General features: G+C 56.6%; 3 protein-coding genes across 12 annotated transcripts; 2 read left to right on the top strand and 1 right to left on the bottom strand.

Annotated features, from left to right (window-relative positions):
* The first annotated feature begins 1,259 nt into the window (after positions 1 to 1,259).
* On the top strand, positions 1,260 to 2,555 carry INHBE (inhibin subunit beta E). Its single transcript, XM_061123323.1, has 2 exons — positions 1,260 to 1,557; positions 1,807 to 2,555. Exons 1-2 carry the CDS (start codon positions 1,260 to 1,262, stop codon positions 2,553 to 2,555), a joined length of 1,047 nt encoding a protein of 348 aa, XP_060979306.1.
* Positions 2,556 to 4,894: 2,339 nt separating this feature from the next.
* On the top strand, positions 4,895 to 15,446 carry GLI1 (GLI family zinc finger 1). 3 transcript variants are annotated; one of them, XM_061131424.1, is made up of 13 exons: positions 4,895 to 5,182; positions 7,752 to 7,970; positions 8,342 to 8,489; positions 8,708 to 8,791; positions 9,057 to 9,252; positions 9,513 to 9,657; positions 9,996 to 10,085; positions 10,175 to 10,312; positions 10,625 to 10,774; positions 11,521 to 11,685; positions 12,168 to 12,398; positions 12,926 to 13,193; positions 13,574 to 15,446. In XM_061131424.1, exons 3-13 carry the CDS (start codon positions 8,390 to 8,392, stop codon positions 15,310 to 15,312), a joined length of 3,306 nt encoding a protein of 1,101 aa, XP_060987407.1. In that variant the 5' UTR covers positions 4,895 to 5,182; positions 7,752 to 7,970; positions 8,342 to 8,389; the 3' UTR covers positions 15,313 to 15,446. The 3 variants fall into 3 exon arrangements, with proteins under 3 accessions (XP_060987407.1, XP_060987408.1, XP_060987409.1); XM_061131425.1 differs by having other exon boundaries at positions 7,749 to 7,970; XM_061131426.1 differs by lacking the exons at positions 4,895 to 5,182; positions 7,752 to 7,970; positions 8,708 to 8,791; positions 9,057 to 9,252 and having other exon boundaries at positions 8,392 to 8,489.
* Positions 15,447 to 15,499: 53 nt separating this feature from the next.
* On the bottom strand, positions 15,500 to 23,809 carry ARHGAP9 (Rho GTPase activating protein 9). 8 transcript variants are annotated; one of them, XM_061131483.1, is made up of 18 exons: positions 23,731 to 23,809; positions 22,316 to 22,648; positions 21,825 to 22,048; positions 20,632 to 20,856; positions 20,335 to 20,448; positions 20,033 to 20,134; positions 19,750 to 19,811; positions 19,536 to 19,626; positions 19,255 to 19,350; positions 19,004 to 19,102; positions 18,451 to 18,592; positions 18,261 to 18,368; positions 17,813 to 17,911; positions 17,597 to 17,674; positions 17,400 to 17,453; positions 17,024 to 17,158; positions 16,550 to 16,655; positions 15,500 to 15,945 (listed from the first exon to the last, which is right to left on the bottom strand). In XM_061131483.1, the coding sequence occupies exons 2-18, from the start codon at positions 22,629 to 22,631 to the stop codon at positions 15,774 to 15,776; spliced, it is 2,223 nt and encodes a 740-aa protein (XP_060987466.1). In that variant the 5' UTR covers positions 22,632 to 22,648; positions 23,731 to 23,809; the 3' UTR covers positions 15,500 to 15,773. The 8 variants fall into 8 exon arrangements, with proteins under 8 accessions (XP_060987466.1, XP_060987481.1, XP_060987470.1 ...); XM_061131498.1 differs by having other exon boundaries at positions 22,316 to 22,393; positions 23,731 to 23,794; XM_061131487.1 differs by lacking the exon at positions 23,731 to 23,809 and having other exon boundaries at positions 20,632 to 20,748; positions 22,316 to 22,873.
* Between the last annotated feature and the right edge of the window lie 2,647 nt (positions 23,810 to 26,456).

Here is a 26,456-nt window from a genome sequence, read left to right as displayed (position 1 = left end):
CTCCCAGCTTCGTGAAGAAACTGGGGGCATAAAGGAGAAAGGCTTATGACATGAGGCCTTGGTCATCCCATTTAAAGGCAGTGAGGAGTGTGATAAGGAAGGCTGGGATTGGGACTCAAGTTGCTATACTGGCCATGTTTTGTTCTTAAAAAGCCCATAAATCTCCCACGTCCCACCACCATTAACTGAGGCTGGCACCACTCCTAGGACACCCCAAATCTAGGCAGCTCTTGGAGTCCCCCGAAAGAGAACCAGTGTCTGGGACAGGCCCTTCCAAGTCTCATGCCCTTCTGCCATCCTTGATGGACTCTGCCCTGATGTAACATTGCATCACCACCACCCCCACCTCTCCAGGTTTCCCCAGACATCACAGCGACATGCCATCCGCCGCCCAGGCTCCAGCCCTCGTCCACGTTGTGCTCCGGTCCAACTGGACTCTGGGCAGCCAGCACAGGCAAGGTCAGGAGGTAACTTCTGTGCCCCATGACACGCCACCTTGGCCTGGGCAAGAGGACTCCATTCCTACCGCCAGCCCCCCGGCCCCTCACCCCTGCCCCAGCCCCATTGCTAGAAATAAAAAAGAACTGAGCTCTCCTTCTAGCCCAGAAAAATAACCACTGGGATTCCCAGCTGCCTCATGGAAACTGCTGCAACAGTGGAGGCCAGGAGCTAGACTGGAGGTATGGGGGGAAGTGACCTTCCCACCTTGCTCACATGGAGCTCCCTCCCCCGAGCCCCAGACCTTGGGGATTGAGCCTGTGAAATCCTCCTCCTTCTTGCATCATACGTGTCCACATCGCCCCCCACTCCCCCCCCACCCCTACCTCAAGCTCCGTGACCAGGGCCAGATGGTGAAACCTGAGCTCCAGGGGGGAACCTCCACCCACGGCAGGGGCCTGATGGGCAGCACAGCTGGCCAATCCTGGGGCTCAGAGGGTAGGTCTGCCTGCTGACCACTAGGTGAGGGAGCCCTAGGCTGCTGGCTCCAGAGAGGCCCCGGTCAGTAGCCAGACGTGAGCTGCGAGGGTCGAACTGGCAGACTGCACTGAACATCGCTACCCATTGGACCATCCACTGTCTGCCTTCCTGAGTTCCAGGCGACAGAAGACAGGCGGCCCTACCCTTGGCCAAGGGTAGGTGTGGCACTGCTGGCTGCAGCCGCCGTGCCCTCCTCACTGGCCTCCACGCAGCCAGACCCAACAGGAGGAGCACCGGCCCTCCGAGGCCCCCGACCTGACCCCGGGCCGTTCACCAGGACCATGGGGCTCCCCAGTGTCCAGCTCCAGCTGGTGCTGCTGTGGGCACTGGTGTGGGCACGGGTGGCAGGGTCTGTGTGTCCCTCCTGTGGGGGCCCCCCGCTGGCACCCCACGCAGAGCGAGCTCTGGTCCTCAAGCTGGCCAAGCAGCAAATCCTCGAGGGGCTCCAGCTGGCCAGTCGTCCCCGGAGGACCCGTCCTCCACCGCAGGCGGTGCTCACCAGAGCCCTCCGGAGACTGCAGCGGGGAAGAGTGGTTCCCGCGAGTGGGGAGCAGGTCGTCAGCTTTGCTGTCCTCACAGGTGGGTGAGGGAGAGACAGGCAGAGAGCTGATGGGGCAAAGGGGCAGAAGGGGAACGAGACAATGATAGCAGGCGCAGAGGGAGCCGGGTCTGGAAGGGAGAGGAGGAACTGCAGCCGGACTGGCCTCGGAGTCCCTGCTTCTTCCGCAGGTGGGAGCTGGGGAGCGCGGCGGGCAGGGCTCTCGGGAGCCTCAGGGACAGCATCACCTCCGCCCACATTCTCCAATCCCGTCTCCATCTTTCTGGCAGACTCCTCCACCGCCACCTGCAGCTCCACGCTCGCCTTCCACCTGTCCGCCCCTCGGTCCCACCACCTGTACCATGCTCGCCTCTGGCTGTCCGTGCCCGCCACCCTTCCCGGCCCTCTTTCCTTGAGGATTTTCCGATGGGGGGGCAGGAGGAGAGGCCGCGGGTCCCGCGTCCTTCTGGCTGAGCACCGGTTGACAACCCCGGGCTGGCACGCCCTGACTCTGCCCTCTAGCGGCTTGAAGCGCGAGGAGTCTGGTGTCTTGAAACTCCGACTGGACTGCAGTCCCCTGGAAGGCAACTGCACCGTCGCCCCACAGCTCCTGGACACAGCAGGAGAGCAACGGCCCTTCCTAGAACTTAAGACCCGGCCCAAATGGCCTGGAGCAGGCCGGGCCAGGAGGAGGACCCCCAGCTGTGAGCCTGCGACCCCCTTATGCTGTCGGCGAGACCATTACGTAGACTTCCAGGAGCTGGGATGGCGGGACTGGATCCTGCAACCCGAGGGGTACCGGCTGAATTACTGCAGCGGCCAGTGTCCCCCCCACCTGGCTGGCAGCCCTGGCATTGCTGCCTCCTTCCATTCTGCTGTCTTCAGCCTCCTCAAGGCCAACAACCCTTGGCCCTTGGGTACTTCCTGCTGTGTCCCTACTGCCCGAAGGCCTCTCTCTCTCCTCTACCTTGACCGTGATGGCAACGTGGTCAAGACAGATGTGCCGGATATGGTGGTAGAGGCCTGTGGCTGCAGCTAGCAAGAGGATCTGGGGGTCTGGAGTGAAGAGATCAACCTAGGGGGTCCCTAGGCAGAGGGCCTCTGTGGCTGGAGGCATCAGGTTCCTGACCCTCACCTCCACCCCATGGGTCATCTGGCACTATGACTGGTTTGACCCCTCTGAGACCCAAATGGGCACCTCTGCGTCCGGTCTCTGGCCCATTTCAGGCTGGTTGATATGTGGGGGAGATGGGGAAAGTGTGTCCTATAAAGGAGTCTATCCAGAAAGTGTGAGCTCCTGCCCTAAGCTGTCCGAGAAGACGGGAGGGAGTGTGGGAAGGAGAGGCAGAGAAAAATCCCTCAGCCTCTCCAGAGAAGAGAAGGTCCTCAAGCAAGGGACGGAAGAAGTAACCAAGAGCCCAGCAGCCTTGGGATGGGGGAGGCGGTCTGGCCAAGGGCAGTGGCTGTGGAAGTGCTAGAAGGGAGGCTCAACAGGGACCTGGGCAAGGGGCGAAGGGGAGGTGTTTAGGAAAGCCCCAGAAATGGGAGTCCAGAGAGAGTGGTGCTAAGCCTGAAAAGTTTCCTGGTTTTTCTCTGGGGCAGGACCCATCGGGGAGGCAAATGTTTATACTTTCCTAATAAAAATGAAGAAAAAATCATCAGCAAGTGTGAATCATGAAGGGCTGGGATGATGGTACAAAACAATGGTTCTCAGAGTGTGGAACTCCCAGGAGGTCCCTGAGACCCTTTCACATGGTCAAGACTATTTCCACAATGAAATTAAGATGGTACTTGCTTTTTCATTTTCAACATCTCAGTAGTCTAGTGTGGAGTTTTCCAGAAGCTATAGGACATGTGATTACATCATCTTCCTGACATCTTTGTTAATGGGATGTGTGCTTGTGTATTCTTGGGTTACAGCTTTTTTTTTTTTCCAGTTTTAATGTCTAGCATGGTAAGTTGATATAAACACATAAACAAAAAATCAATAGTTTTTTTTTTTTTTTTTTATCTCAATAGTTTTTAAGAGTGTAAAGGGATACTGAAAGCAAATTGCTTGAGAATCCCTGGTCTAGAGTCTTGGCTGGGGAGGAGAAAGCAGTGTACTCTGAAAACTCCACTGGAAGGAACATCGCGTGGTCCCTCCTCCAGTCATCATTGATCTTGCCTGACCCTCTGGGTTTAACTGGTGTCTGGGTCAAAGTCATGTGGGGGAGGGAGGTTAAAAGAGGGCTCCTTATCTGTCCTCCCACAGTTACTACACATATTTGTCAGGCCTCAGACCCCTGCCTAGTTTCAGCTTTCCCCTTGACCCTCAGACTGAACAGTTAACTAATTGACCCTCCAAACCCAAGGAGGGGTGGTTCTTGGAAGCAGAACTAAGATGTGGGAGGTCTATCTGAGGGGTGATGGAGAAGAAAGAGGCTTCTTCCCCCCACCCATGTCTTCTTCCCTTTCTCCTAAAGAAAACTCAGAGAGACTAAAATAGCTGCCCCTTCCCCTGCATCCGGTAACCATGGCAACCAAGTCCTAAAGAAAGGGCACTCCCCTATCAGACCCCGCCACTCCGCAGCACTGGCTCTGCCAGTGTCGCCCTCTGGGCTTATGTAACCCCTCCACGGGCTCCCCGCTGGGCTTGGGTTGGGGGATCTAAGCCTCCCCCAGTCTCCTCTGCCTCCAACCAGACTCGGAGAAGGTGTCATGTGCCAGAAGGACCAGCAGAGGGAGCAGGCCGCTTTGCGGAGCAGCAAGAGCGCGGGCCGCGTAGAGGTGCAGAGGTGGCCCCATCCTCCAGAACTTCGTTCGAGGTGAAGAAAAGCAGGAGTTCTCGGGGAACAGAGCTTCGGTCTCAGAGTTCCTTAGTAATGTTGTGAACACAGCCCTGTCCTACACCCAGTGCCGCAGCCGCTGCTCCCCGCCTGTACTGCCTGGACCCCTTACCTTCCGCCCAGGGCTCCCAACCCAACTCTGTGCCAACCCCCTCATGTTCAATCCAAAGGGTGAGGCCGGCAGAAAAACTACGGGACTGTGGAATGCCCAGTTAGCACCAACTAAAGTCGACGACCCTACTTCTAATATTCTTTTTCCCGGGTGAGTTTTTTGGTCATTCCCTCCGCCCCCCAATCTATTTCTCAATTTGTTTTTTCTGGCTCTGATTCAGGACCTCTTGGTGGGCAGCCGATCCAGGGATCCAGGCCGGGATTTACCACCCACTACCAGCAGCGTGTTCAGAGGGGGGGGGGGGGGGGGTAGGCAGTATAGGGTCCCTCAAGGGAGGGGGAGGATCCTGGGGGTCCTGGGGGTGCAATAAGTCCGGCACCCCCTCTCTTGCTTCCAGCTACCCCGCCTCATCCTCCAGAACTGCAAGAGGGAGGGACATAGGAGGGAGGTGAGGGGCGAACGGGAAGAGCGGCGGCGCGCCAGCGGCTAGAGCGAGAAAAAGTTTTTGCAAAAGGGAAAAAAAAAGTTTGCGCTTCTCACGGGTGGTCCCGGCTCGCGGCCCGGCGGGCTGGGCCGGCGGGAGGACTGGGGGCCAGGTTGGGGGGTTGGGGGTGGCCCTGAGGCTGCGCTGCTGTAGCCCTGTCCGCCCCCCCCTCCCCACCGCACACCCCCCAGCCCAGACTCCAGCTCTGGACCGTGCATCCCGAGCCCGGCGCCCAGACGGAGGTGAGAAGGGGGGCAGGCGGGGGACCACCTGGGAGCGGTGGGGGAAGGGACCTGAGGGGATGCTCTACTTGCGAGGGACTCTGCCCAGCCGAGGGGGAGACCAGGGGCGCAGAGGCAAAATAGAGGTGGGAGAGTCTGGGATAAAATACTGGAAAGTTTGGAGAATTTTTTCGAATGTATCTGCCTTTCTCTATCATTTTTCCTTCTGACAGTCTGTGTGTCTCTGTCTCAGACAACCGTGGATCTCTTTGTCTGTCTCCGCCTCTCCCATATATTAGAAACATCTCATTTTAATGAGGTTGGGATGAAGAAGTTGAGAGGACGGTTAGCTGGAGGTCTGCGTGGTAGAGAGCGAACCCCAGGTGTGACTGAGCGCTGGGCAGGAAGACATCAGTGTTTCTGAAAGGAGGGGACAGCTCTGGACAGAGTCCTAGATGGGCTGTGTGAGCGACAGGACCACTGGGGGGCGGCTGGGCTTGAACCTCTGACCGGTCTTGTGACAGATGTGCTTGCTGGTGCATGTGTTTTGAAGGGAAGGAATTGTCTTCTGGGGTCGGAAGGGGACAGGGGCAGTCAGTCTCTACTTTAGGCCCGAGAAAGATTCTCCAAGGAATGTGGACTCCTGGGTCCCAAGGGCTGCAGGCAGGGTGCTAAGGAGGAGCTGAGGAGACCTGGTCCTGACCCTCTGACCTCAGGACCACCGGGGCAGCCGAGGGCAGCCACCAGGAGACCCCTACTGGGACGGGGCGGGACCACCGGCCGCTGCCTGACTGTGCATCCCCGTTGGCCCCCCTCCCAAACGGGAGCTGGGGACTGAGGCCCCTCCTCTGGCTCAGACCACCCTGCCTGCCCTTGCTCCCCGCTCTGAAGCCTCTTTCAGGCCCCGTGACCCCGAAACAATCCGCCCTGGGCACCTAGCTTTGGGGACAGGATTAGGGAAAGGGAAGCCCATAGACTGCGGACTGAAGGTTTTCGGGCGCTGGAGAACTGGGGTCTTCATAGGCTAGGTCCTTACGGTCCAGTAGCGGGAGAAGGCCGGACAGTTTCCCAGGGGGAACGTGGAAGGGCCAGCACTAGGTTGGTTTTCCTTGGAGGCGGGGTCGAGATACCCTCCCCCCCATTATCTCCCAGGCATCCCCTACCAGGGAGTGTAGACCCCGCCCTTGACGTCACTAGGGGGTTCCCGGGGGTCTGGAGGGGTTAACCCTTAGGAAGCCAGCGGGGATACCCGGGAACCTAAGGTGTCCTGGCCCCTCCCCCTCCCCAGACACACCTTATTTTATTTACCCTAGTCACTTTCTCTCCGTTTAGTTTCTGGATTCTTCTTTTCCACCCACCAAGGGGACTCCCATTCTCCAACAGTGCCCCCCACCTCCGCCACGGGCGCCAAAGCCAGCTCTCTGGATACACCGTGGAGAGGAGGGAAGAATGTGTCCCGCCTCTCAATCCAAACCCCCCCCCCCCCCCAACTCCGCCGCGGCTCGTCCGACTATGCTCCCGGGGCGGGCGGGGGAAGCGGAGCCGTCTGCAGCCAGAGCCTGCGGCGGCGACTTGGGTGGGCCGAGGAGGCACGGGGGCGGGGAAGGCGGGACCGGGAGAAGGGGGCGGGGCCGGCTCCTGGGAGTTGGGGAGCGGGGGTGCAAGGGGGGACTCTGGAAAACTGGGAGACTGGGAAGATGGTTCAGGGCTCCAGCAAGGGAACCCTAGAGCTTTCTGCTCCATCCTGAGCTCTCATCCACACCCCAGAAAACCTTCATTTTCTGTAGCTGGAAAAGTTAGCGAAATATTCCCTTCACCAGTGTGAAGGGGAGACGTGGGTGGGCTGTGGCACGCGTGGGTGAGGAGGGATATCGCCCCATTTCCATCTCGGTTCCCTTGTGGCTGGACATGGGGGCTGAAAGATGACTGGGTAGGCATGTTTGGGGGAGTCTCTTTAGATTTGGGGGGGGTCGTTTGCTAGCCCCCGCCTCCTTGGATGAGTCATAGAGGAAGGAGGCGGGAGAAGTGTCCCCTCATCCAGCTGCCAGCCAGCTGTGCCCCCACCCCCCCCCCCCCCCCACGTAATGCCAAGGTCGAGTTGGGAGGTCTTGCTTGCAGGACCCGGATCTCCGCTAGTAAAGGAGGAGTTAGGAAGGGTACTGCCCAGGCTGCGGGGATCGGCTGGGTCCTGGGGTCCGGCCTCCACTCCCCATCTTACCCCGCCCTCACCCTAAATCCCAGCATCCCGGGATCACCCACCGCGCCGGCCGGCCCGCTCCCGGTCGTCCTCCACCCTACCCCGCCCCACCCCACCCTCGTTCCCGGGAGACCGGAAAACCCGGGGTGGAGCAGAGTCTGGAGCCCGAGAGGAAAGCGAACAGCGGCACCCTCCTCGCCCTCGCCGCCTCTCTGCCCTCTAACGGATGATGACTTGTGTGTGAGTGCGCCCACGAATGTGTGTGTTTATCCTCCCAAAGCTTTTCCTCAAAGTTCCTTTCCTGTTGCTCCAAAACACACCTAAAGAGTTAGGTCAGCGCCCAGCTTGAAACCACCCCTGAGTAACACCAGCTTCCATCCTTTGCACCAGCAGACCTGGGAGGCTCTCCTCAGAAACTCGCTCCCCTTCCGCTCGCAGTCTTCTGCCTTACAGAGCAAAGGGCAGATCTTCTAGGCTCCCTCCTGGCCCCGTGAGCCTGTCTGGGCTGTGGCGAGGGCTCCCTCTGCTGGACACGGGAGAGGTTGTAGACCGGCTGTCCACGAGCAACAGATGGAGAGGCAGAGGGGCTCAGGCTGATCAGCCAGCCCAGAGGTCAGTCACTCCTCCTGAGTTCCCCCATCCCATCCCTGAGGGCTGGCCCCGTGGTCAGAGGAAACAGGACCCAGGGTATAAAAAGCACTCGAAGCTCCTAGTAACCATTTTAGTCCACAGCACTCCCCCAACACACACACAGACTCACACACGCTCTCCATCCAGGCATAGCTCCTCCCTAGTTCCTAAAAAGATCTCCAAGACTGCCTCTGTCTCAATGGGACTTCTCTCCTTAACCTCCCCTAGCTGAGCGATGCTCATTTCCACTTGATTTCCCGTGGCAGATGTCTTGGAGGTCATCTGCCCAGGCTTCTGGGCCTGCGTGCCTTGTCTGACCTTCCGTATTTCCCTCCTGCCTTTGTGACTTGCAGGTCTCCCTTCCCCTCCTGCAGTGACCCCCACACTCTCCTCTGAGAACCATGTTCAACTCGATGACGCCTCCATCAGTCAGTAGCTATGGCGAGCCCTGTTGTCTGCGGCCCCTCCCCAGTCAGGGGGCCCCCGGCATGGGGACAGAAGGTCAGTACATGCACCAGTCCCTGGACCTTGACCACTGGCAGATCTCTCACCCAGCCCCAGGACTCCCTCTTCTATCCCATTCCAGTTTCCCATATACAAGAAGACTTGAGGTCCCACGCCACATGGGATTGGGCCTTACTTGGGGTTTCACGATGGACTGTATGCGTCTTTCATTCCCGTGCCCCAGTCCAGCTGTATCTCTTTCCTACGACTGCCAGGTCTGCCCTTCTGTCATCAGACCACCCGCATGCCCGGCCCCCACAGTTATGGGCCAGCCAGAGATGCCAACAGCTGCGCGGAGGGTGAGGCCTCAGGCAACCTGTCTTCCCTTTCTGCCCCTTTGGGATCTGTCCTGAGGAAGAAAGTTGGAGGGCAGGGGATCTACCTTGGAAGAGGAAATGCCTGGAGATGGGATCAAGGAGTCAGAGCATGATCAGGAGGTCACAGATGAGGTCAACGGGACAGAGTCTAGTGTTATTTCTTTTTGCCGAGAGTCAGTCCTCATGGGTTGGATGCATGAGGGGCCTCCTCCCTTACCGTATCTGCCTCCCCTATTTCCTGCCCCAGCGCCACTGCTTCCCCCTCCCCGGAGTGCCGTCAAATTGGCCAAGAAGCGGGCACTCTCCATCTCACCGCTGTCGGACGCCAGCCTGGACCTGCAGACAGTTATCCGCACCTCGCCCAGCTCCCTCGTGGCCTTCATCAACTCACGCTGTGCTTCTCCTGGGGGTTCCTATGGTCACCTCTCCATCGGCACCATGAGGTGCAGACAGCCTCGAGCTAAGAGGCCCCTAAGACCCTGCCAAACCCCATTAGAAGCCTCAAAGCCCTCCAAACCACCTGATCCTCTTTGAATCCTTATCGTTTCAAAGGTGTGGAAGTCCTCCTCAGTACTTCCCCTGGGCTGCCTCCACCACTTCCCACACTGTCTTCCAGAAACCTTCCAAAGAGCCCAGGAACTCCTAAGGCTTTATGAGATGACAGTCCTAAGTAATTGCCTCTCCTCCTCCTCCTCCTCCACAGCCCATCTCTGGGATTCTCACCCCAGATGAACCACCAGAAAGGGACCTCGCCTTCTTTTGGGGTCCAGCCCTGTGGTCCCCATGACCCCACGCAGGGTGGGATGATGCCGCATCCTCAGTCCCGGGGACCCCTCCCAACTTGCCAGGTGAGAATCACCTGATTTCCCTCAGTTCAGGGTGGATGGGTGGTGGGCTTTTCTTTTTGGAGGAAAGGCGAAGGAAGAAGAGAGGATGTAAAGGTTTTCAGTGCCAGAAAAATAAAGGAGTATGGGTGTCGGGGGTTGACTCCTTGAGGTTCAGTCAGTCTCTTCCAAGTGAGATCCCACTTTTTGCTCACCCCATTCACCAGCACAGTCTAAGGAGGAAGTCAGACTCAGGGGTTGCAGCTGCTAGGGTGGGACACTCAGGGCTGGAAGACTTGGCTGGGGTCCCTCTTCCTCCCTCCCACTTATGCCTTCGTCATCCTCACCTTCCTTTGGGAAAGCTGAAGTCTGAGCTGGGTGTGCTGGTTAACAAGTGCCCGGAGGAGCCCTTGGAAGGTGATATATCCAGTCCCAACTCCATGAGCACACAGGTAATGGGGAGCGGGGAGCTTTACCTCTGGAACCTGAGCCAAACAAAAGCTGTCACCAGGTGACCCTGGGGTTTTCTCTCCTACCCTAGGATCCACTGCTGGGGATGCTGGATGGGCGGGAGGACCTGGAGAGAGAAGAGAAGCCTGAGCCTGACTCTGTGTATGAGACTGACTGTCGCTGGGACGGCTGCAGTCAGGAATTTGACTCCCAGGAGCAGCTGGTGCATGTGAGTGCCGGGGGTAACGGGAATGCTGCTGGAGCCTGTAGGACATTCTGGGTGGGACATGGTGGAGTCAGGCTAAGGGCAGGGGGTCAGAGACGGACTATCCAGTGGGTAGGCAGAAACTCAGAGGAACTGCAGCTTTGTTTAGAAACTCAGAGGAACGGAGATGTGGGCTCTGATCGTCTTCCTGCCTTTTCTTTCCCCGTGACAGGAAGTCATGGCGGGATATGGTGGGGTGGGGAGGTGGAGAGAAGGTCTGTTCTGGATCTCAGGGACATGGGGAACCCCGGAGAGCCTCTGCGTCTTCTCCCTCAGCACATCAATAGTGAGCACATCCATGGAGAGCGGAAGGAGTTCGTGTGCCATTGGGGCGGCTGCTCCAGGGAGCTGAGGCCCTTCAAAGCCCAGTACATGCTGGTGGTGCACATGCGCAGACACACGGGCGAGAAGCCACATAAGTGCACGGTGAGGCACCCCTCCCCAGGCTCAGGCTCGCTTCCCAGATCAGGGCTCCCCACCAAGGCCGGGGCCGGTCTCACTTCTGCCATCACAGGTCCCTTCCCCCACAAACAAACATTTACAAATTGTGTTTTATTGACTGCATTGGTATAAAGATGAACATATTGACGTTACATGTTTAGAACACTTTCTTGGACCTAAAAAGCTAATTGTCCCTCCCTTGTTTTTAAAAGAAAGTAAAACATTTTTGTGGGCACCAGACCGTATGGTGGACCTGGGCACTGTGCTCGCAACTTGGCTTAATGCAGAAGCCGTGGATGGAGGGCACACACTCGCAGGATGACCCCGTCGTAACACAGGCTGGGCTCCCGGGGCAGGGAGGCGTGCTCTGACTTGACCCAGCGTGCTCGCTGCCTCATCTCCACATCCCTGCAGGCAGAGTGCCTCCAGCTACTCCTGTCCCCTCAGCTCTTGTCTACCCTTGTCCCTGAATTTCGGGAATTCTACAGGCCTAGCACTCTCCCATCTCCCCCTCCTCCCCTGCACTGCATAGCGTGTGGGATCTTAGTTCCCCAACCAGGACTGAACTCAAGTCCCCTGCATTAGAAGCACAGAGTCTTGGTCACTGGACCACCAGGGGAGTCCCACGCTTGAGTTATATTCTCTGATGTGCGTCCCTTTTGAGATTCAGGGTTCCGCTAACCTCCATGTCCTTCTGTCTGAGGGACATCCTCTGACCCCATGTCCCCTAGTTTGAGGGGTGCCGGAAGTCATACTCGCGCCTGGAGAACCTGAAGACGCACCTGCGGTCGCACACTGGTGAGAAGCCATACATGTGTGAGCACGAGGGCTGCAGCAAAGCCTTCAGCAACGCCAGCGACCGAGCCAAGCACCAGAATCGGACCCACTCCAATGAGGTGAATGCCCCACTCCAGAGGCCCTCCTCCCCACTTACAGACGCCACCTACTGGGGAGCGTCCCCCGTAAGAAATCCCCTAGCCCAGCACCCACTTCACAGAGGTGAGTTCCCCTCCACCCGTATAATTCCCCTGGAGAACGTCTTTCTGAGACCAAGAATTTCCACTTACCATCCCTCCCCCACCTCTAACCTGTCAAAGGGCTAAGCTAAAACAGACCCACTCTAACTAGGGTACCTTCAACCCCCTGAATTTATGAGGCCTCACAGCCCTGGGTTCATCCCCTCCCCTTTCCCAGGCCTATCCGTTTTCCTCATCTTCCCCTTGATCCTTTCCTCCAAGGGCCCTACTCTCCTTCCTTCCTTGGGTGCGATGCCTTCCTCCCTGAGTCCCCTTGTCTTCACTTAACGCCACCACTTTTTCCCATTTCTTCTTCCCGATTTGATCCTTTTTGCCTGCGGTCTTCACTCTCCACTCAACAGAAGCCCTACGTGTGTAAGCTCCCTGGCTGCACCAAACGCTACACAGATCCCAGCTCGCTCAGGAAACATGTCAAGACAGTGCACGGCCCTGATGCCCACGTGACGAAGCGGCACCGCGGGGACGGCCCCCTGCCCCGGGCACCGGCTCCGGCCTCGGTGGAGCCCAAGAGGGAGCGGGACGGCGGCCCTGTCAGAGAGGACAGTAGGCTGGCAGTGCCGGAGGGCGCCATGGTGAGGCCAAGCCCTGCCTCCATGCCCCTCCTGCCCTGCCCACATCTTCCCAGCCCCTTCCCACTGGCCCGTCTCCGTCTATGCTCACCTCTCTTCTGCGGCTGGTCCCCGGTCCCTTACCCGAGTGTTGCTCCTTAGGCTACCTCAGATCTCAGGATTTTACTGTAGTTCATTAGTGCCTGGGTCCAACAAGCTCACATAGGAATTAGTGTATTATTTTAAGCCTTGTACCAGTATAGTTCCAGGTACGCCTCCAAACAACTTCGTGACAAAGGAACTTAATCTTGTCATTTTCAGATGAAGAAACCCAGAAAAATTGTCCAAGGTCATAGAGCACAGATTGGAGTTTAGGTAGTCTAGGTTCTTTTCATCAGCAGCTTTCCCCTAGTCCAGCCCTGTCTTTCACGTGATCCACCCTCTCTACACCTGTAAGCAGTCCCCGGGACACAGGCTCTGGTCACTCGCCAAGTGCAGGAGCCGTGGGTAAGGAGCAGGAGCGCCACCTTCAGCCTTCCTCCTCCCCGCAGAAGCCGCAGCCGAGCCCTGGGGCCCAGTCGTCCTGCAGCAGTGACCACTCCCCAGCAGGCAGCGCGGCCAATACAGACAGCGGTGTGGAAATGACTGGGAACGCAGGGGGCAGCACGGAGGACCTGTCCAGCTTGGACGAGGGGCCTTGCCTTGCGGGAACTGGGCTGTCTACCCTTCGCCGCCTTGAAAACCTCAGGCTGGACCAGCTACATCAGTTCCGGCCGATGGGGCCCCGGGGCCTGAAACTGCCCAGCTTGCCGCACACCGGTGAGTGATGGGTGTGGGGCGTGGTTGCAGGGCTGAGATCTGGTGCTTCTCTGAGAATGGAAGGAAGACTTCACGTTTCAGGGCTGCTGTACCATTAGAAAAAGGTCCCCTTTCCTCAAGATACTCTTCCATCTATCAGAAAATTTTTGTCTTTTGAATGCTGTCCCCTATGATTGTGCAGTGCACAACCTGTAGGACTGTTCACAGCGACCCTGAATCCCTGGTGACCCAGAAGCAGAAAGGGAACGGGAGAAGGAGGGGAGAGAACTGAGTGGTTCGAGTTAAGGAGCCTCCCCTGGAATTCCAGGACAAGGCTTCCCCTTGGGGGAGGCAGGGTGAAATTCAGAGGGCTCCCGGCCACAGCCTGTCTGTTCTTGCAGGCACTCCTGGCTCTCGCCGTCTGGGCCCCCCAGTATCTCTTGACCGCCGCAGCAGCAGCTCCAGCAGTGTCAGCTCAGCCTATACTGTCAGCCGCCGCTCCTCCCTTGCCTCCCCTTTCCCCCCTGGCTCCCCACCAGAGAACGGGGCATCCTCTCTGCCTGGCCTCACGCCTGCCCAGCACTACCTGCTCCGGGCCAGATATGCTTCAGCCAGGGGAGGTGGTACCCCACCCACTGCAGCACCCAGCCTGGATCGGACGGGGGGTCTTCCTGCACCTCCCTGGAGAAGCCGAGCTGAGTATCCAGGATACAACCCCAACGCAGGGGTCGCCCGGAGGGCCAGTGACCCAGCTCGGTCAGTTGACCGCCCTGCCCCAGCCAGAGTCCAGCGGTTCAAGAGTTTGGGCTGTGTCCACAACCCCCCGACAGTGGTAGGAGGAGGACAGAACTTCGATCCCCAACTCCCAACCTCTGTCTACTCACCACAGCCCCCCAGCATCACTGAGAATGTCTCCATGGATACCAGAGGGCTACGGGAGGAGCCAGAGGTTGGGACCTCCATGATGGGCAGTGGTCTGAACCCCTATATGGACTTCCCACCTGCTGATACTCTGGGGTATGGAGGGCCTGAGGCGGCAGCAGCTGAGCCTTATGGAGCTAGAGGGCCAGGCTCCCTGCCTCTTGGGCCTGGTCCACCCACCAACTATGGCCCCAACCCCTGTCCCCAGCAGGGTTCCTATGCTGAACCGACCCCAGAAACATGGAGTGAGTTCCCTTCCCATTCTGGGCTCTACTCAGGCCCCAGGGCTCCAGCTGGAGCCTACAGCCAGTGTCCTCGTCTTGAACATTATGGACAAGTGCATGTGAAGCCAGAACAGGGGTGCCCAGTAGGTTCTGACGCCACAGGACTGCCACCCTGCCTCAATGCCCACCCCGAGGGGTCTCCACGCTCACAGCCTCTGCTCTCCCACTACCCACAGCCTCCCCCTCCCCAGTATCCCCAGTCAGGCGCCTATGCCCAGCCACCTCCTGATTATCTGCCTTCAGAAGCCAGGCCCGGCCTGGACTTCGAGTCCCCCACTCATTCTACAGGACACCTCAAGGCGCAACTCGTGTGTAATTATGTTCAGTCTCAACAGGAGCTGCTGTGGGAGGGCGGGGGCAGGGGAGACCCCCCAGTCCAAGAACCTCTCTATCACAGTCCCAAGTTTCTGGGGGGTTCCCAGGTCAGCCCGAGCCCTGCCAAGGCCCCAGTGGCCACATATGGACCTGGCTTTGCACCTAATATGCCCAGTCACAAGCCAGGCTCCTATCCGACCCCTTCATGCCATGAAAATCTTGCAGCAGGGGCCAACAAGGCCCCCCATAGGGCGGCAGCGCCACCCCGACTTCTGCCCCCACTGCCAGCCTGCTATGGGCCCCTCAAGGCAGGGGGCACCAACCCCAGCTGTGGCCATCCCGAGGCGGGCAGGCTGGGGGGGGGCCCCGCCTTGTACCCTCCTCCTGAAGGGCAGGTTTGTAACCCTCTGGACTCTCTTGATCTCGACAACACGCAGCTGGACTTTGTGGCTATTCTGGATGAGGCCCAGGGGCTGAGTCCTCCCCCTTCTCACGATCAGAGGGACACCTCTGAACACACCCCACCTCCCTCTGGGCCCCCCAACATGGCCGTGGGCAACATGAGTGTGTTACTGGGATCCCTGCCTGGGGAGACACAGTTCCTCAACTCCAGTGCTTAAGGAGTGGGGGACCACAGATCCACATTTCCTGAGGGGTTTCCATCCCCACCAGGAAGTCTGGAGGAGGAGCCATAGCCCCCTGGGGTGCCCCAGGGATGGGAGGGGTGGGCTGGGGCTGTACACAGCCTATATATATTTGGGGAGGAATTTGATAATGACACTGTTTCCTGATAATAAAGGAACTGCATCAGAAAAAGCCCTGCTTTATAATGTGACTATCTTGGGGGAGGGGTGGTGACCAGGAACTAGAGAAGCAGGGGCTAATCCAGCCACCTTCCTCTTTAGAGAAGTTTCCTCATCCTATCCCAGCCCCCCAGGTCAGACTCACAAAGGTGGAGACGGTCATCTGGGAAACAGGATTTAAAGGGATGTCCTCAAAACAGAACACCCCCCACCCTTGCCCCCACCAAAGGCTACCCAACAGAGATCACTGGAAATACATTTTCTCTTCTTCGCCCCAGTCAGGGGAAGAGTCTGGTGAAGTTGGTGAGCATCAGCTGGACGACCTGCCCAGGGTAGAGGACATGGGCCACTGGATCCGATGCGTCCTGCTCCGGCCGAAACAGGGTTGGTCCAAACACAATTCCCAGGTTGTGGGGGGTCATGCGGTTCTTGTCTGAGTGTGCTATCACCCTGTGGGCAAAGGCCAAGAGACAGGGCCAGAGTATAGCAGCTTTGCTGCTTCAAATAAATCTAGCCCATCAAAGGTTTGAGGACGAGTCCACTTTGGGGGCCCTTCCATACAGTGGCTGAAGAAAACCAAGGAGAAAGCCTCCAGGGGGACAGAGCTGAGACCAGTGGAGAAACCTTCAGGATTCAACCTTCAGGTCGCCATCTAGGGTATACCCGCCTCTTCCAGACTTCAGAGACTGCCCCTGGAGTCCTCTCTGCTCATCATCTGAAAGGCTTTCATTCAAATGGCTATCCTCTCTCAGAGGTCACTGCCCAGCTCTGCCAAATAAGTCATCCCCACTGTCCCAGTGAAAGACAAAGAGGCAGAAGGAAGGTGAGGTTTTTCCTTAATTCTCTCACAGCATCCCTGGACTTGTCTTGTTCCCTAGTCCTCATTTGATGCTGACTGACCCTGGCAACATGTCCTCTGCACAGAGGGTGCCTATTCCCTCACCCACGAACCTTAGGTGTTTCCCTACCTTCACCCCATCTGAACACAGAGTCCCGGCTGCAGGCCCCACCCCACCCTCCCCTGACATGAACAAAGATATTCAGTCTTCCTGACCTGCATAAATGCTCCAGGAGGTACCGCAGAGTGTCACGGTTGGGCTTTGGCATTGAGCTTATTAATTCTTGTATTTGAGAGAGGCACTGTTCTGATTCAGTGAGGGCTAGAAAGAGTGACAGGAAGGGCATGGGAGTGAGGTTAGGAAAGGTGTTAGGGCAGAGTGGGTAACCTCAGTATCCTTTCTGGTGCTTGGGGAAGACATCATTAATCGATCATGACTTTCTTTTTCACTGAGTCCAACTACAATCTTAGAATTCTTTTTAACTCAGCCCTCTAAACACTCACTCACTCACACACACACACACACACACAACTGGGGTGGGCACATTAATTGAAAGTTAGTTTCCATCTCTGCACTCAGGCTGGGACAGAGGAGTGGAAGGGAACCTCTGCTCTATCTTTTATCACTCATGCTCCCCCCCCACTCTCCACCCCATATCAAGGCTAGTGCCCAAAGCTCCCAGCCTTTACCAATGGCAGCACGAAAATCGGGCAGCAGTAGTGAGGGCACCAGAGGCTGGGGTAGCTCCCTAAGAAAAAGTTTCAGGGCTCCCGTGATCACATGAATGTCATCCCATTCGGCACTGTCCAAATCTAATCGGCCTTCTGGAAGGAGAAGGAGGTACAGAGGGGCTCAGGGCTCCTGGAGGGTTAGAGGGACTCAGAGACTAAGAGATCAGGAGTTTAGGGAAAGATCCTGGGAAGGCAGACCACAGAACACCTAGGGGGGTTCACAGTGGGGCAGAGACTGGGATGAGAAAACAGGAGCAGGACATAGGGGAGTCGACGGGGAGCAGGGATGGTATGGAGGACTGTTAAAGGTTGGAGGGGCCTTCCATGGAAGTACCTTGTCCTGGCTGTTCCGGAAACATGTATCTCCCGTCGGAAGTGATGGCCCGCTCTGCAACAAGTAAAAGAGATCAAGAGCTAAGACATGTAGCTCCAGCCAGAAGACCTCCCCGGTTCTGCCAGCTCCCTCACTCGGACCTTTGGGTTCTGAGACATGACGCTCTTAGTACGACCACCTGCCCACAGCCTTCTCACCTCTGTCCACCAAGAAGCGAAGCTTCTGGACCACTGCCAAGTTCCCGCTCACCCGGTAAATGCCATCCACATCCAGACCTGGGAGATGAGGCGGGGAGCAGGTAAAGATTCTTGATCTACAACGTGTGCTGGTGAGGGTGGAGAGGCAAGGGCACAGTAGGGCGGGGGAGGCGGGGTGTAGCCGGTGGGAAGGGGGAGACGCGTGGGGAAAGTGACCTCGCTTGTCCACGGCAGCAACGCAGAGCCGCACAAAGCCGGGCACGGTGTCCCCCTCCCGCTGGCACAGAGACTCCAACTGGCAGCCGAACACCTGGTCTGGGGGGGGGGCACAGAGTGAGGTGGGAAGCCAGTGACGGTATCACCCACGGAGGCTCTTTCCAGCACAGGTCTTCACCCCAAAGCTGGGCTGGCTCTCCTGCCTGCCTGGGCAAGGAGGTACACCCCCTCCCCGTAACAATCAGCTGTAGGGAGCAAGCCGAGGGGAAGTATTGGTCTCAGAAGACCGCTGATCTAGTTCTGGGAAGCTCTACCCTGAGCCTGCTGAAGTTTTCTCATCCAGGAAACAAGCTGGTGCCCAGATCCGGAATGTAAACAAAAGTGCTTGCAGAAACACTAAAGCGGGCACCAGCGAAGGAGAAGGGTACCAGGCGGCCCAGCCCCTCACCTCGGAGCAGACCCCGCTCTTGCAGGGTTTGCAAGGGCGGCCTCTTGGCGATCAGCCGCTTTAGTTTGTTCCGCACGCGGTTCTGCTCTGCTGCGTCGGGACACCGACCTGCCGCAAAAGCGCAGCGTGAGAGCGGCGGTGGCGGCGGGCCCCGAGGAGCGAGGGAAAAGCCCCCAGGCCCGCCCCTTACTGGAGCTCCGGCGGCTGCTGATCCGCAGCAGAGACTTGGACACTGGTTCCAACTCCTCTTCCTCATCCTCCCCGGGGCTCAGCTCCTCCAGTTCCGCAGGTCCCGAGCCGGACAGACGCCCCTCCAGGGGGTTCTCCCGATCCTAGATCCGCACCAGTGTTAGTCGCTCAGTCGTGTCCGACTCTTTGCGACCCCGTGGACTGTAACCCGCCAGGCTCCTCCATCTGTGGGGATTCTCCAGGCAAAAATACTGGAGTGGGTTGCCAAGCCCTCCTCCACGGGATCTTCCCGACCCAGGGATTGAACCCGGGTCTCCTGCATTGCAGGCAGATTCTTTACCGTCTGTGCCACCAGGGAAGCCGCACCGCAAGATGGGCCGAATCAGAGGTGGGAAGAGAACCAGGAGCGACATCTGCACCGCCGACCCGGCTGCTGGGGTCCCATACCTCCCAGGCCTACCCTCTACCAGGAGGCTACTGCGTCCCTCATCCATGACCCCCGCATCCTACAGATCCTCCTCCACTCCTCCTGCCCGCCCACTCCCACCGCTCACCAGGCGCTCGATGACCGCCCGCAGCGCGCTGTGCCAGGCCCGCAGCTCAGCCTCCTGGTCAGACTGCAGCAGGAACTCGTGGCCCGGGACCGTGCGGATCTGAGGGGCCCGCGGGGAAAAGCGGGAGGGGGTCAGCGGGAAGGAGCAAGACAGGCAGGGAGGCCGAGCGGGCTGGGTTTCCCGAGCGGGAAATTGGGGGCGCGCCCTCGGGGCCGGCGCGCACCGGGGCGGGGAACGAGAGGGCGGCTCACGTGCAGCACGTGGCGTCGGCTGGACAGGTGGCGGCCGTGCGCCAGGGCCGCCCCCCGCAGGTCCACGCTGCTTTCGGGCCGGCTACCCGCTGGTCCCTGGCAACGAGGCGGGAAACTGAGGCCAGGGCGCCGCTCCCCTCACTGCCTCCCTCCCACCCGGAGGCCTGCGGACTGGCGACCTCGCCCGCCGCACCTCCGCCCCCGCAGCTGGCCTGAGGCGAGTAGGAGGGGTGCCGGAACCCCCCCCCCCGCTCCCCGCTGCGCCCCTCCCTCACACTCACCCAGGCCGTGGAGGGGGCGGTCGGCGGCTGTTCCCGGTAGAACACCAGGCTGTTACCCGCTAATACCACCCAAGAGGGGCCCCAGTTCTTCCTGCAGGGGCGGTGGTAACAGAGCAAAGGTCATTCAGAGTCACATAGGGGAGGGCCTCTCCCAACCCTCCGCGCTACCCGCGAAGCCTCCAGCCCCAGCCCGGGCTGTGTTGCTAGTTCTCACCGGAGCTTGCGCCCGCCCTGGGCGATCTTGGTCATATTGAGCAGGCCCGACTTTTCCACCTCCTGGGAAGCGGCAGGAAGGGCCTCAATAAGTCACCCAGCCCCCCACAGTCACCATGGCTTTCCCCCAGGGGATCTCCCAGGAGTGAGGTCCTTTAAGGTTTGACCAGATCGGTGCTCGGTGAGAGAGGGATCACTCAGAAAGAGGAAGGCGTTTCTGAAGGAGCAAGAACTGGGGGCTGGGGCAGGGAGGATCTTGGCGTTCACAAGGAAAACAGACTTACGTGGGGGTCATCTAGGACTGTTGGCAGAGGCCGAGGGCACTGCAAAGATGAAGGCTTGTTGGGGTCCAGCTGGGAGGTGCGTCTGCAGAGGTAGGGTGAACCCTGAGGGAGGGGATTGGAGAAACAGGTGGGGACCTTGAACTTAGGAGTCCCTGGCTGTAAGGGGAAGAGGGATGCGGATGTGGGTGTGAGGCAGGGGGTTGCTGGGGTAATGTCTCCAGTAAAGAGAATGTCTCAAGTAAAAGAGAAAGTCTAAAAAGATGGCTTTTCTGAATGTGATCAGGAGGAGGAAGGGATCTCACCTGGGAGTCGAAAAGTTCTGATGTCTTGGGACCAGATTCTACGTCCTTTGGCTGACGTTGCAGGATACCACTGTCCGTATTCAAGGTCTGTGTCCCCTCCATGGAGCCGGGGTTCTGGGGGGAGGGAAAGGTAAAACTGCACCCGTCGAGATGCCACCTCCGTCGGTTCTCAAAGCCCTTCTCACAATTTTTTGATTCTTCTGATCTTCCGAGAGTCCCAGTGAGACTACTCTGGGGATCAGGAGGGGAAAGGAGGAGACTCAAGGGACAAGAGACAAGCAGGAGGGAAGGCCTCACCGTCTCTCGGGTTCGAGTGTGGCGTGGGGGCTTCCAGGATTTACAGCCAGTCAGCGAATTTACGTAGAAGCAGCGTCCAGAGTTGGGGTCCAAGTGCTGTTCCCAGGCGTCCAGCCTCTGCAGTGGGGGGCATACAGGGCTTGAGGGTGGGGATCGGGGACAGCGGCGAAGGTCCACCAGGTTGCAGTACACAGGGGCCTTTGACATGAGGGTCTGGGGTCTTGCCTACAAGGAAAGGGGGAAGAAAGAGGCCGTTATTCTGTTGGGCCCCCCCAGTCTCCTCTCTAACCACCCCTCCTCTCTCCACCTCCATTTTCTCACCACCAGCTCCCGTCTGGGTTGACCCAGGTACTGAGGAGGAAACCCTAGTCCCCAGCAGTTGTTTTTTTTTTCTTGCGTTTTTTTTTTTTTTTTCTTTGACTCCCTCCCTCACAGTCTTTGCTTTTCTCCTCACTTCCTGTTGCCAACTTCCCTCCTCCCCCACCCCACCCCCACCCCCACCGGAGGACCTCAGGAAAGGGGAACAGGCTTTTCTGAGTGTGGAGGGCGGGGCAGCGTCCCACCCTCATATCCTCCAGAGTGAGAGGAGCTAGAGAGGGGTCAGAGAGCCCTGCTAGCTAGCAGAGTATGAGAGAGGGGCCATTTTTCACCCACTAGTAAGTAAGAGGGAGGTGAGGAGCCAAATGTTCAGGAAGATCAAAGGAGTTAACATCTCTAGAGAACGGAGTTACATCTCTAGAGGAAACTTGCTGGTAACCTGAGCTAGCAAGACAGAACACAGCAAAAAAACAACCCTGCACTGGGCCAGGAGTCAGGAGGCTGAGACAAGAAGAGCATAGCTGAGCAGGCCTTTCAGTCCCTATCATTTTCTAGTTTCCACATACCCTCAGGATCTTTGCTGCTTGCTGTCCCAGAGCTAGAATTCCATCTCTCGTCTCGTATATTTCAGGGCTGTCTCTTCTTATTCAGATTCAACTCCGTCACTTCCTCAGAGATGCCTCCCTAGACCAGTCATCCTTCACCACATTTAGCTTCTTGGTAGCACTTGTTAAGTTTCAAAGGCTATCTTATTTATGTGTTCATCATCCCCATGGGGATCCCTGGAGGGCAGAGATTCTGTCTGTCTTGTTTCCCAGTGTGCCTAGAACCGAGCCCAGCAGTGACGATTGCTCCAGTGAGGTGCCGTGACTCACCATGTCGGCATCGGTCTCTGTCAGCAAGTCTTCCTGGGAAAGGGATCTTCCGCTTGGTCCTTCCTGGGAGGGCTTCAGGAGGCCGGGCCTCAAGTTGGTCACACTGACACTTCTACACATTTTAGGGGGAAGGGGAGGAGGCTGCTCCCATGTAGCCTGGGCTCTGCCTGGGGGTTCCTGACACAGGTTCATCTCCTCCAGGGAGCCAGGAAATAACTTTGGCCCTGGACACAGAGAAATGGAAAGAGTTGGCGGCAGGGTCCCCCCAGGGTTCTTGGCTAGGTCCCCCATCCTGGGGGCTCACAGGTAAAGAGCAGGTGGAAAATTACATGAAATCTAGAAGGCTTAAGACTAGGAAGGAGAGGCAATGGGGACACCACGGAGGGGAGGAGTAGGAGTGGAGGGTCAGCAGAAGCTTGGGGGAAGGAGATCTTTCCAATAATTCCCAGAAGCCAGGGAGGTAGGAAGGCGATGGGGGAGGACCTACTTACCAGGAGTCCAGAGAGATCGGCTGGGGGTGATGGTCGTTGGGCTGTGGGAGAGGCTAGATTCCTCTATCATGTAGGCAGCTGGGACAAAGACAGGGCGAGAGGTGGATGGTGCTCCCAGGCGCCTTGCCAACCACCAGTCTGAGTTGGTCTTTCGAAGCAGTAGGAACCTGTCTCCTTCAGTCAAAGACACCTGCCGGCCATCTGCCCCCGTGTAAGTGAAGGCATAGAGGGCACAGAGCTGGGACCCCCGAGAAGGGCTTCGGGACCCTAGCCCCAGGTGTCCCCAGGTGCTCGGCCACCACCGGCCAGATAGCATTGCTGTCAACACATCACCTGTGGGAAAACGGGGTGATGGAGATCCAGAAAAAGACAGGACTGACCACTTGCAGGCAGAGAGACATGGTTCTAAGAGCAGTTTGGGGCAGAAGACAAGAACAGAAACCCTGTCATGAGAAGAGACGGTAAGGCAGAAGACCCAAATGGGGGTCAGTAAGAGGTTTTGGGGTCTGAGAAGTCCTGGGTGATGTGTCTGAGGAGGAAGTACACAACTAAGGTGAGAGAGGATGTGGTCAGCAGCGCTGAGACCAGCACGGCAGGAAATCAGAGGAGGGGGTCTAGTCGGGTGATTGTCCTCCAAGTACCTTCCGGGGCCCAACAGAAGATCTAGGGACAGGAGGAGCCGGCCCTGAATGGTGGGAGGACTGTTGAGCTGGACACAGGAAGATGAAGAGAAAGAATCAGGTTTGAGACAGGACACAGGCAAAGAGTTAATGGGTGACCAAGACACAAAAATGTGTGACCTTTATTAAATTTACACAAGGGCCAATATTTCCATTTCTGATGGCCACAGACCTGAAGCTGTGTGCTGCCTGTGCAGATTCAGAAAAACATTAAGACAGAGAAAGAGAGAGCCAGAGAAATAGTAAGATCAAATTGGAGAGAAAGAGAAAGTGGTTAGGAGAAACAAAGAGGGGTTCAGTTTGAGGAAAAGGTAAAATCAATTTAGGATGTATTTTGGGGAGCTGAGAAACACAGATATGATCCTTGGTACGTAAGCCTCTTGGGTGGGACGCTACTTTAGTGTGTGGGTTCATTCACTCATGCTCTTAACAAGGGTTGGCTGACTGCCTCCTGTGTGAAAAGAACAGCGTCAGCTACTGGAGGTAAGAGAAGGGAAGGAGACAGACACAGCCCTTGCCCTCTCAAAGCTTAAAGACAGATAACAACTAATGACATAATAAATGTATTAATTACAATTGAATCAGGGACTATGGACAGATAGCCCAGGATTCTTTGACCGCTTATGGGGGTGGATGGAGGATTAATGTCAGTTTCTCCCTGGTGGAAAGTGGGAACTGACCCCCACCGTCTATTGCCAGAACTTTAAGCCCCAGAACTTCATCCTTCCTCCTTACCTGATCACTCCTCTTCTCCCCTTAGCCCAGTTTCTCTACTGCAAGACACAGGCTTGCTCTCTGGCTTTGGAGACTTGGAGTAGGGTGAGCCCCACCCTCTTGGTGACATCAGAGAGCTAGCTCTCCTCCCCTGACACATGATCTGAGGCCCCGGCTGCCAGTACTGGGATTCTGCCTTGGTGATCTTCTCCTTAGTTTGCTCCACCCCTCCACTCTCCCTTCCCACTTCCAAAATAGTGACCAAGGAAATGGCTACCCACTCCAGCATTCTTGCCTGGAGAATCCCATGGACAGAGGAGCCGGGAGGGCTACAGTCCATGGGGCCGCAAAGACTTGGACACGACTGAGCGAATAACACGTTTTTCCTTATTCATTTATTCACTCGTCTGGTGGTTGTTAAGTGCTCAAATCTCACCCTCTTCTGCCTTCTCTCCTGCACTTTTTCCTCTTTATTGACTCCTTACCATTAATTTTTATTTTTTTAAATGCATTTCTTTTTTTATTTTATTATTTATTTAACTGACTTTGGGTTGTACTGAGTCTTCATGGCTGCACTTGAGCTTTTTCAGTTACAGTGGGCAGGGGCTCCTCACTGCAGGGGCGCCTCACTGCAGGGGCTCCTCACTGCAGGGGCGCCTCACTGCAGGGGCTCCTCACTGCAGGGGCTTCTCTTGGTTGCAGTGCATGGGCGCCTCACTGCAGGAGCTTCTCTTGGTTGCAGTGCATGGGCTCCTCACTGCAGGGGCTCCTCTTGGTGCACAGGCTCCAGGTGTGTGAGCGTCAGTAGATGCAGCACGCAGCAGCTGTGGCTCCTGGCTCTGGAGCACAGGCTCAGCAGTTGTGGCACATGGGCTTAGCTGCTCTGAGGGATTTAGAATATCCTCCCCAAAGCAGGGATCAACCTGTGTCTCTTGCATTGGCTAACAGATTCTTATCCACTGTACTACCAGGGAAACCCTACCATTAGCTTTTAAACATATCAAAGTCTCTCCCACCTTTAGACAGACTTCCCTTCATTTACTGTACTCCCTAGTTGCTACCCTCTCTCTCTCCTCCTTTTCAGAGTCAAGTTTCTTGAAACAGCTGCCTACACGTGGAGGTCTCTACTTCCTCTCCCTCACTCCCTCACCTTTGCAAGCTCACTCCTCATAGGGTGTGGCCTGCCTCTGCAGAGACACTCTGCAGTCCTTGTGTTGCTCGACATCTCAGCAACAGCCAGCACAGTTGACTTTTCTCTCCTACAAACATTGCTGGCGTCCCTCTTACCTTTTTTTTTTTTTTAGCAATTCCTTCTCTGTTGCATACAGAGAAGGCAATGGCACCCCACTCCAGTACTCTTGCCTGGAAAATCCCATGGACGGAGGAGCCTGGTGGGTTGCAGTCCATGGGGTCGCAGAGAGTCGGACACGACTGAGCGACTTCTCTTTCTCTCTTCTCTGTTGTATAAGGAACAACTTTGCTTGTTTCTCAAACCCCAGAAGTCTAAGATCCTGTGCCCTTTGCCTTCTATGTACCGTTGGTGGTCTCAGTCTCTCCCCAGCTCAAATGACCTCCATATGTCACTGGCACTGTATCTCCAGTCCAGATTTTTTCTCTGGAGCTCCAGTCTAACCCATTGTCCACTGAAAAACTCCATTTGGGTTTTTCACAGGTACCACAAACATAGTATGTTCTGAATTGAACTTGTCAGCTTCCCCCACAAACTTGTTTCTCTCGAAGTACCACTATTAAGTTAATTAGTTAATTTTTTGGGGGGGCCACACCATGTGGCTTGTTGGATCTTCACCGACCAGGGACCAAACTGGGGCCATGGCAGTAAAAGCCCAGAATCCCAAAACCTAGGCTACCAGGGAACTCCCTGGTTAAGTTTAAATTTATAAATATTTATTGAATGCTTACTATCATACATACCAGGGCAAGAACGGTATGCTAGGCATTATCAATTAAGATGCCCTCTCTTAGGGAATTCCCTGGTGGTCCAGTGGTTAGGACCCGGCCCTTCCACTGCAGGAGGGAGGGCTTCCATCTCTGTTTGGGGAATAAAAATTCTGCATGCTGTGATGCATAGTCAAAAATAAAATTGCTGCCCTCTCGTTAATGATTAAAATACAGTGTGATGATCACGATGCCAGGGGCAGCGCTACCATCTGCTGGAGCACAGAGGGTGTACCCAACTGCCCGCGTCAGAAAGCTAGCAGCCAGCCCTAACTGTCTTGTTTCTTCAGCACTCGTATTGAGCTGATTACTAAATCTTTGCAATCTACTTCCTTTAATCCCTATAACTACTGCCTTTTTAAGCCCAGATAATATAATTTCTGAGCTAGTCTCCTTGCATATAATTCTGCTCCTCTCCAGTCCATTCCTGGCACAGTGATGCTTCCAAAACATAAAAATGCCTTGCCACTCCCCTGACTTAACCATTCAAAGGTGTCCCATTTTCCTCAGAGTAAAGTCCAGATTTTACAGTATGGTTTACAGAGACTTTCTCCTGTTAGCCTAGCATTTTCACACTTCCCACTACAAACTCCATATTCCAGCCACATGCTAATTCCTCACATTCCTAAAATGCATTGAGGTCTCTGGTCCTTTGCATAAGTTGTACCTTCTGCCTGAAACACTTCCTCTCTCCACTTTCACCAATCTTTATCAGACTAATTCTTACTCATTAGTTAGATCTCAGTTGAAAGGTCATTTACACAAGAAAATCTTAACTTCTTAAGAGTCAA

This window comes from Dama dama, chromosome 3, assembly GCF_033118175.1.
Source record: "Dama dama isolate Ldn47 chromosome 3, ASM3311817v1, whole genome shotgun sequence".
In the NCBI taxonomy this organism is placed as follows: Eukaryota; Metazoa; Chordata; class Mammalia; order Artiodactyla; family Cervidae; genus Dama; species Dama dama.
Note: the sequence above shows the minus strand (reverse complement) of the source record. Positions and strands in the feature narration are given on the sequence as shown.

Excerpts from the sequence above, each read along its gene's own strand:
- INHBE (XM_061123323.1), top strand. The coding sequence starts at position 1,260 with ATGGGGCTCCCCAGTGTCCAGCTCCAGCTGGTGCTGCTGTGGGCACTG. Across the intron at positions 1,558-1,806 it reads CAGCTTTGCTGTCCTCACAG|ACTCCTCCACCGCCACCTGC; the intron begins GTGGGTGAGGGA and ends TCTTTCTGGCAG.
- GLI1 (XM_061131424.1), top strand. The coding sequence starts at position 8,390 with ATGTTCAACTCGATGACGCCTCCATCAGTCAGTAGCTATGGCGAGCCC. Across the intron at positions 9,658-9,995 it reads GACCCCTCCCAACTTGCCAG|CTGAAGTCTGAGCTGGGTGT; the intron begins GTGAGAATCACC and ends CCTTTGGGAAAG. Across the intron at positions 10,086-10,174 it reads CCAACTCCATGAGCACACAG|GATCCACTGCTGGGGATGCT; the intron begins GTAATGGGGAGC and ends CTCCTACCCTAG.
- ARHGAP9 (XM_061131483.1), bottom strand. The coding sequence starts at position 22,631 with ATGCTATCTGGCCGGTGGTGGCCGAGCACCTGGGGACACCTGGGGCTA. Across the intron at positions 20,135-20,334 it reads CAGAACTTTTCGACTCCCAG|GGTTCACCCTACCTCTGCAG; the intron begins GTGAGATCCCTT and ends CCCCTCCCTCAG. Across the intron at positions 15,946-16,549 it reads CTCCTGGAGCATTTATGCAG|GGTGATAGCACACTCAGACA; the intron begins GTCAGGAAGACT and ends CTTTGCCCACAG.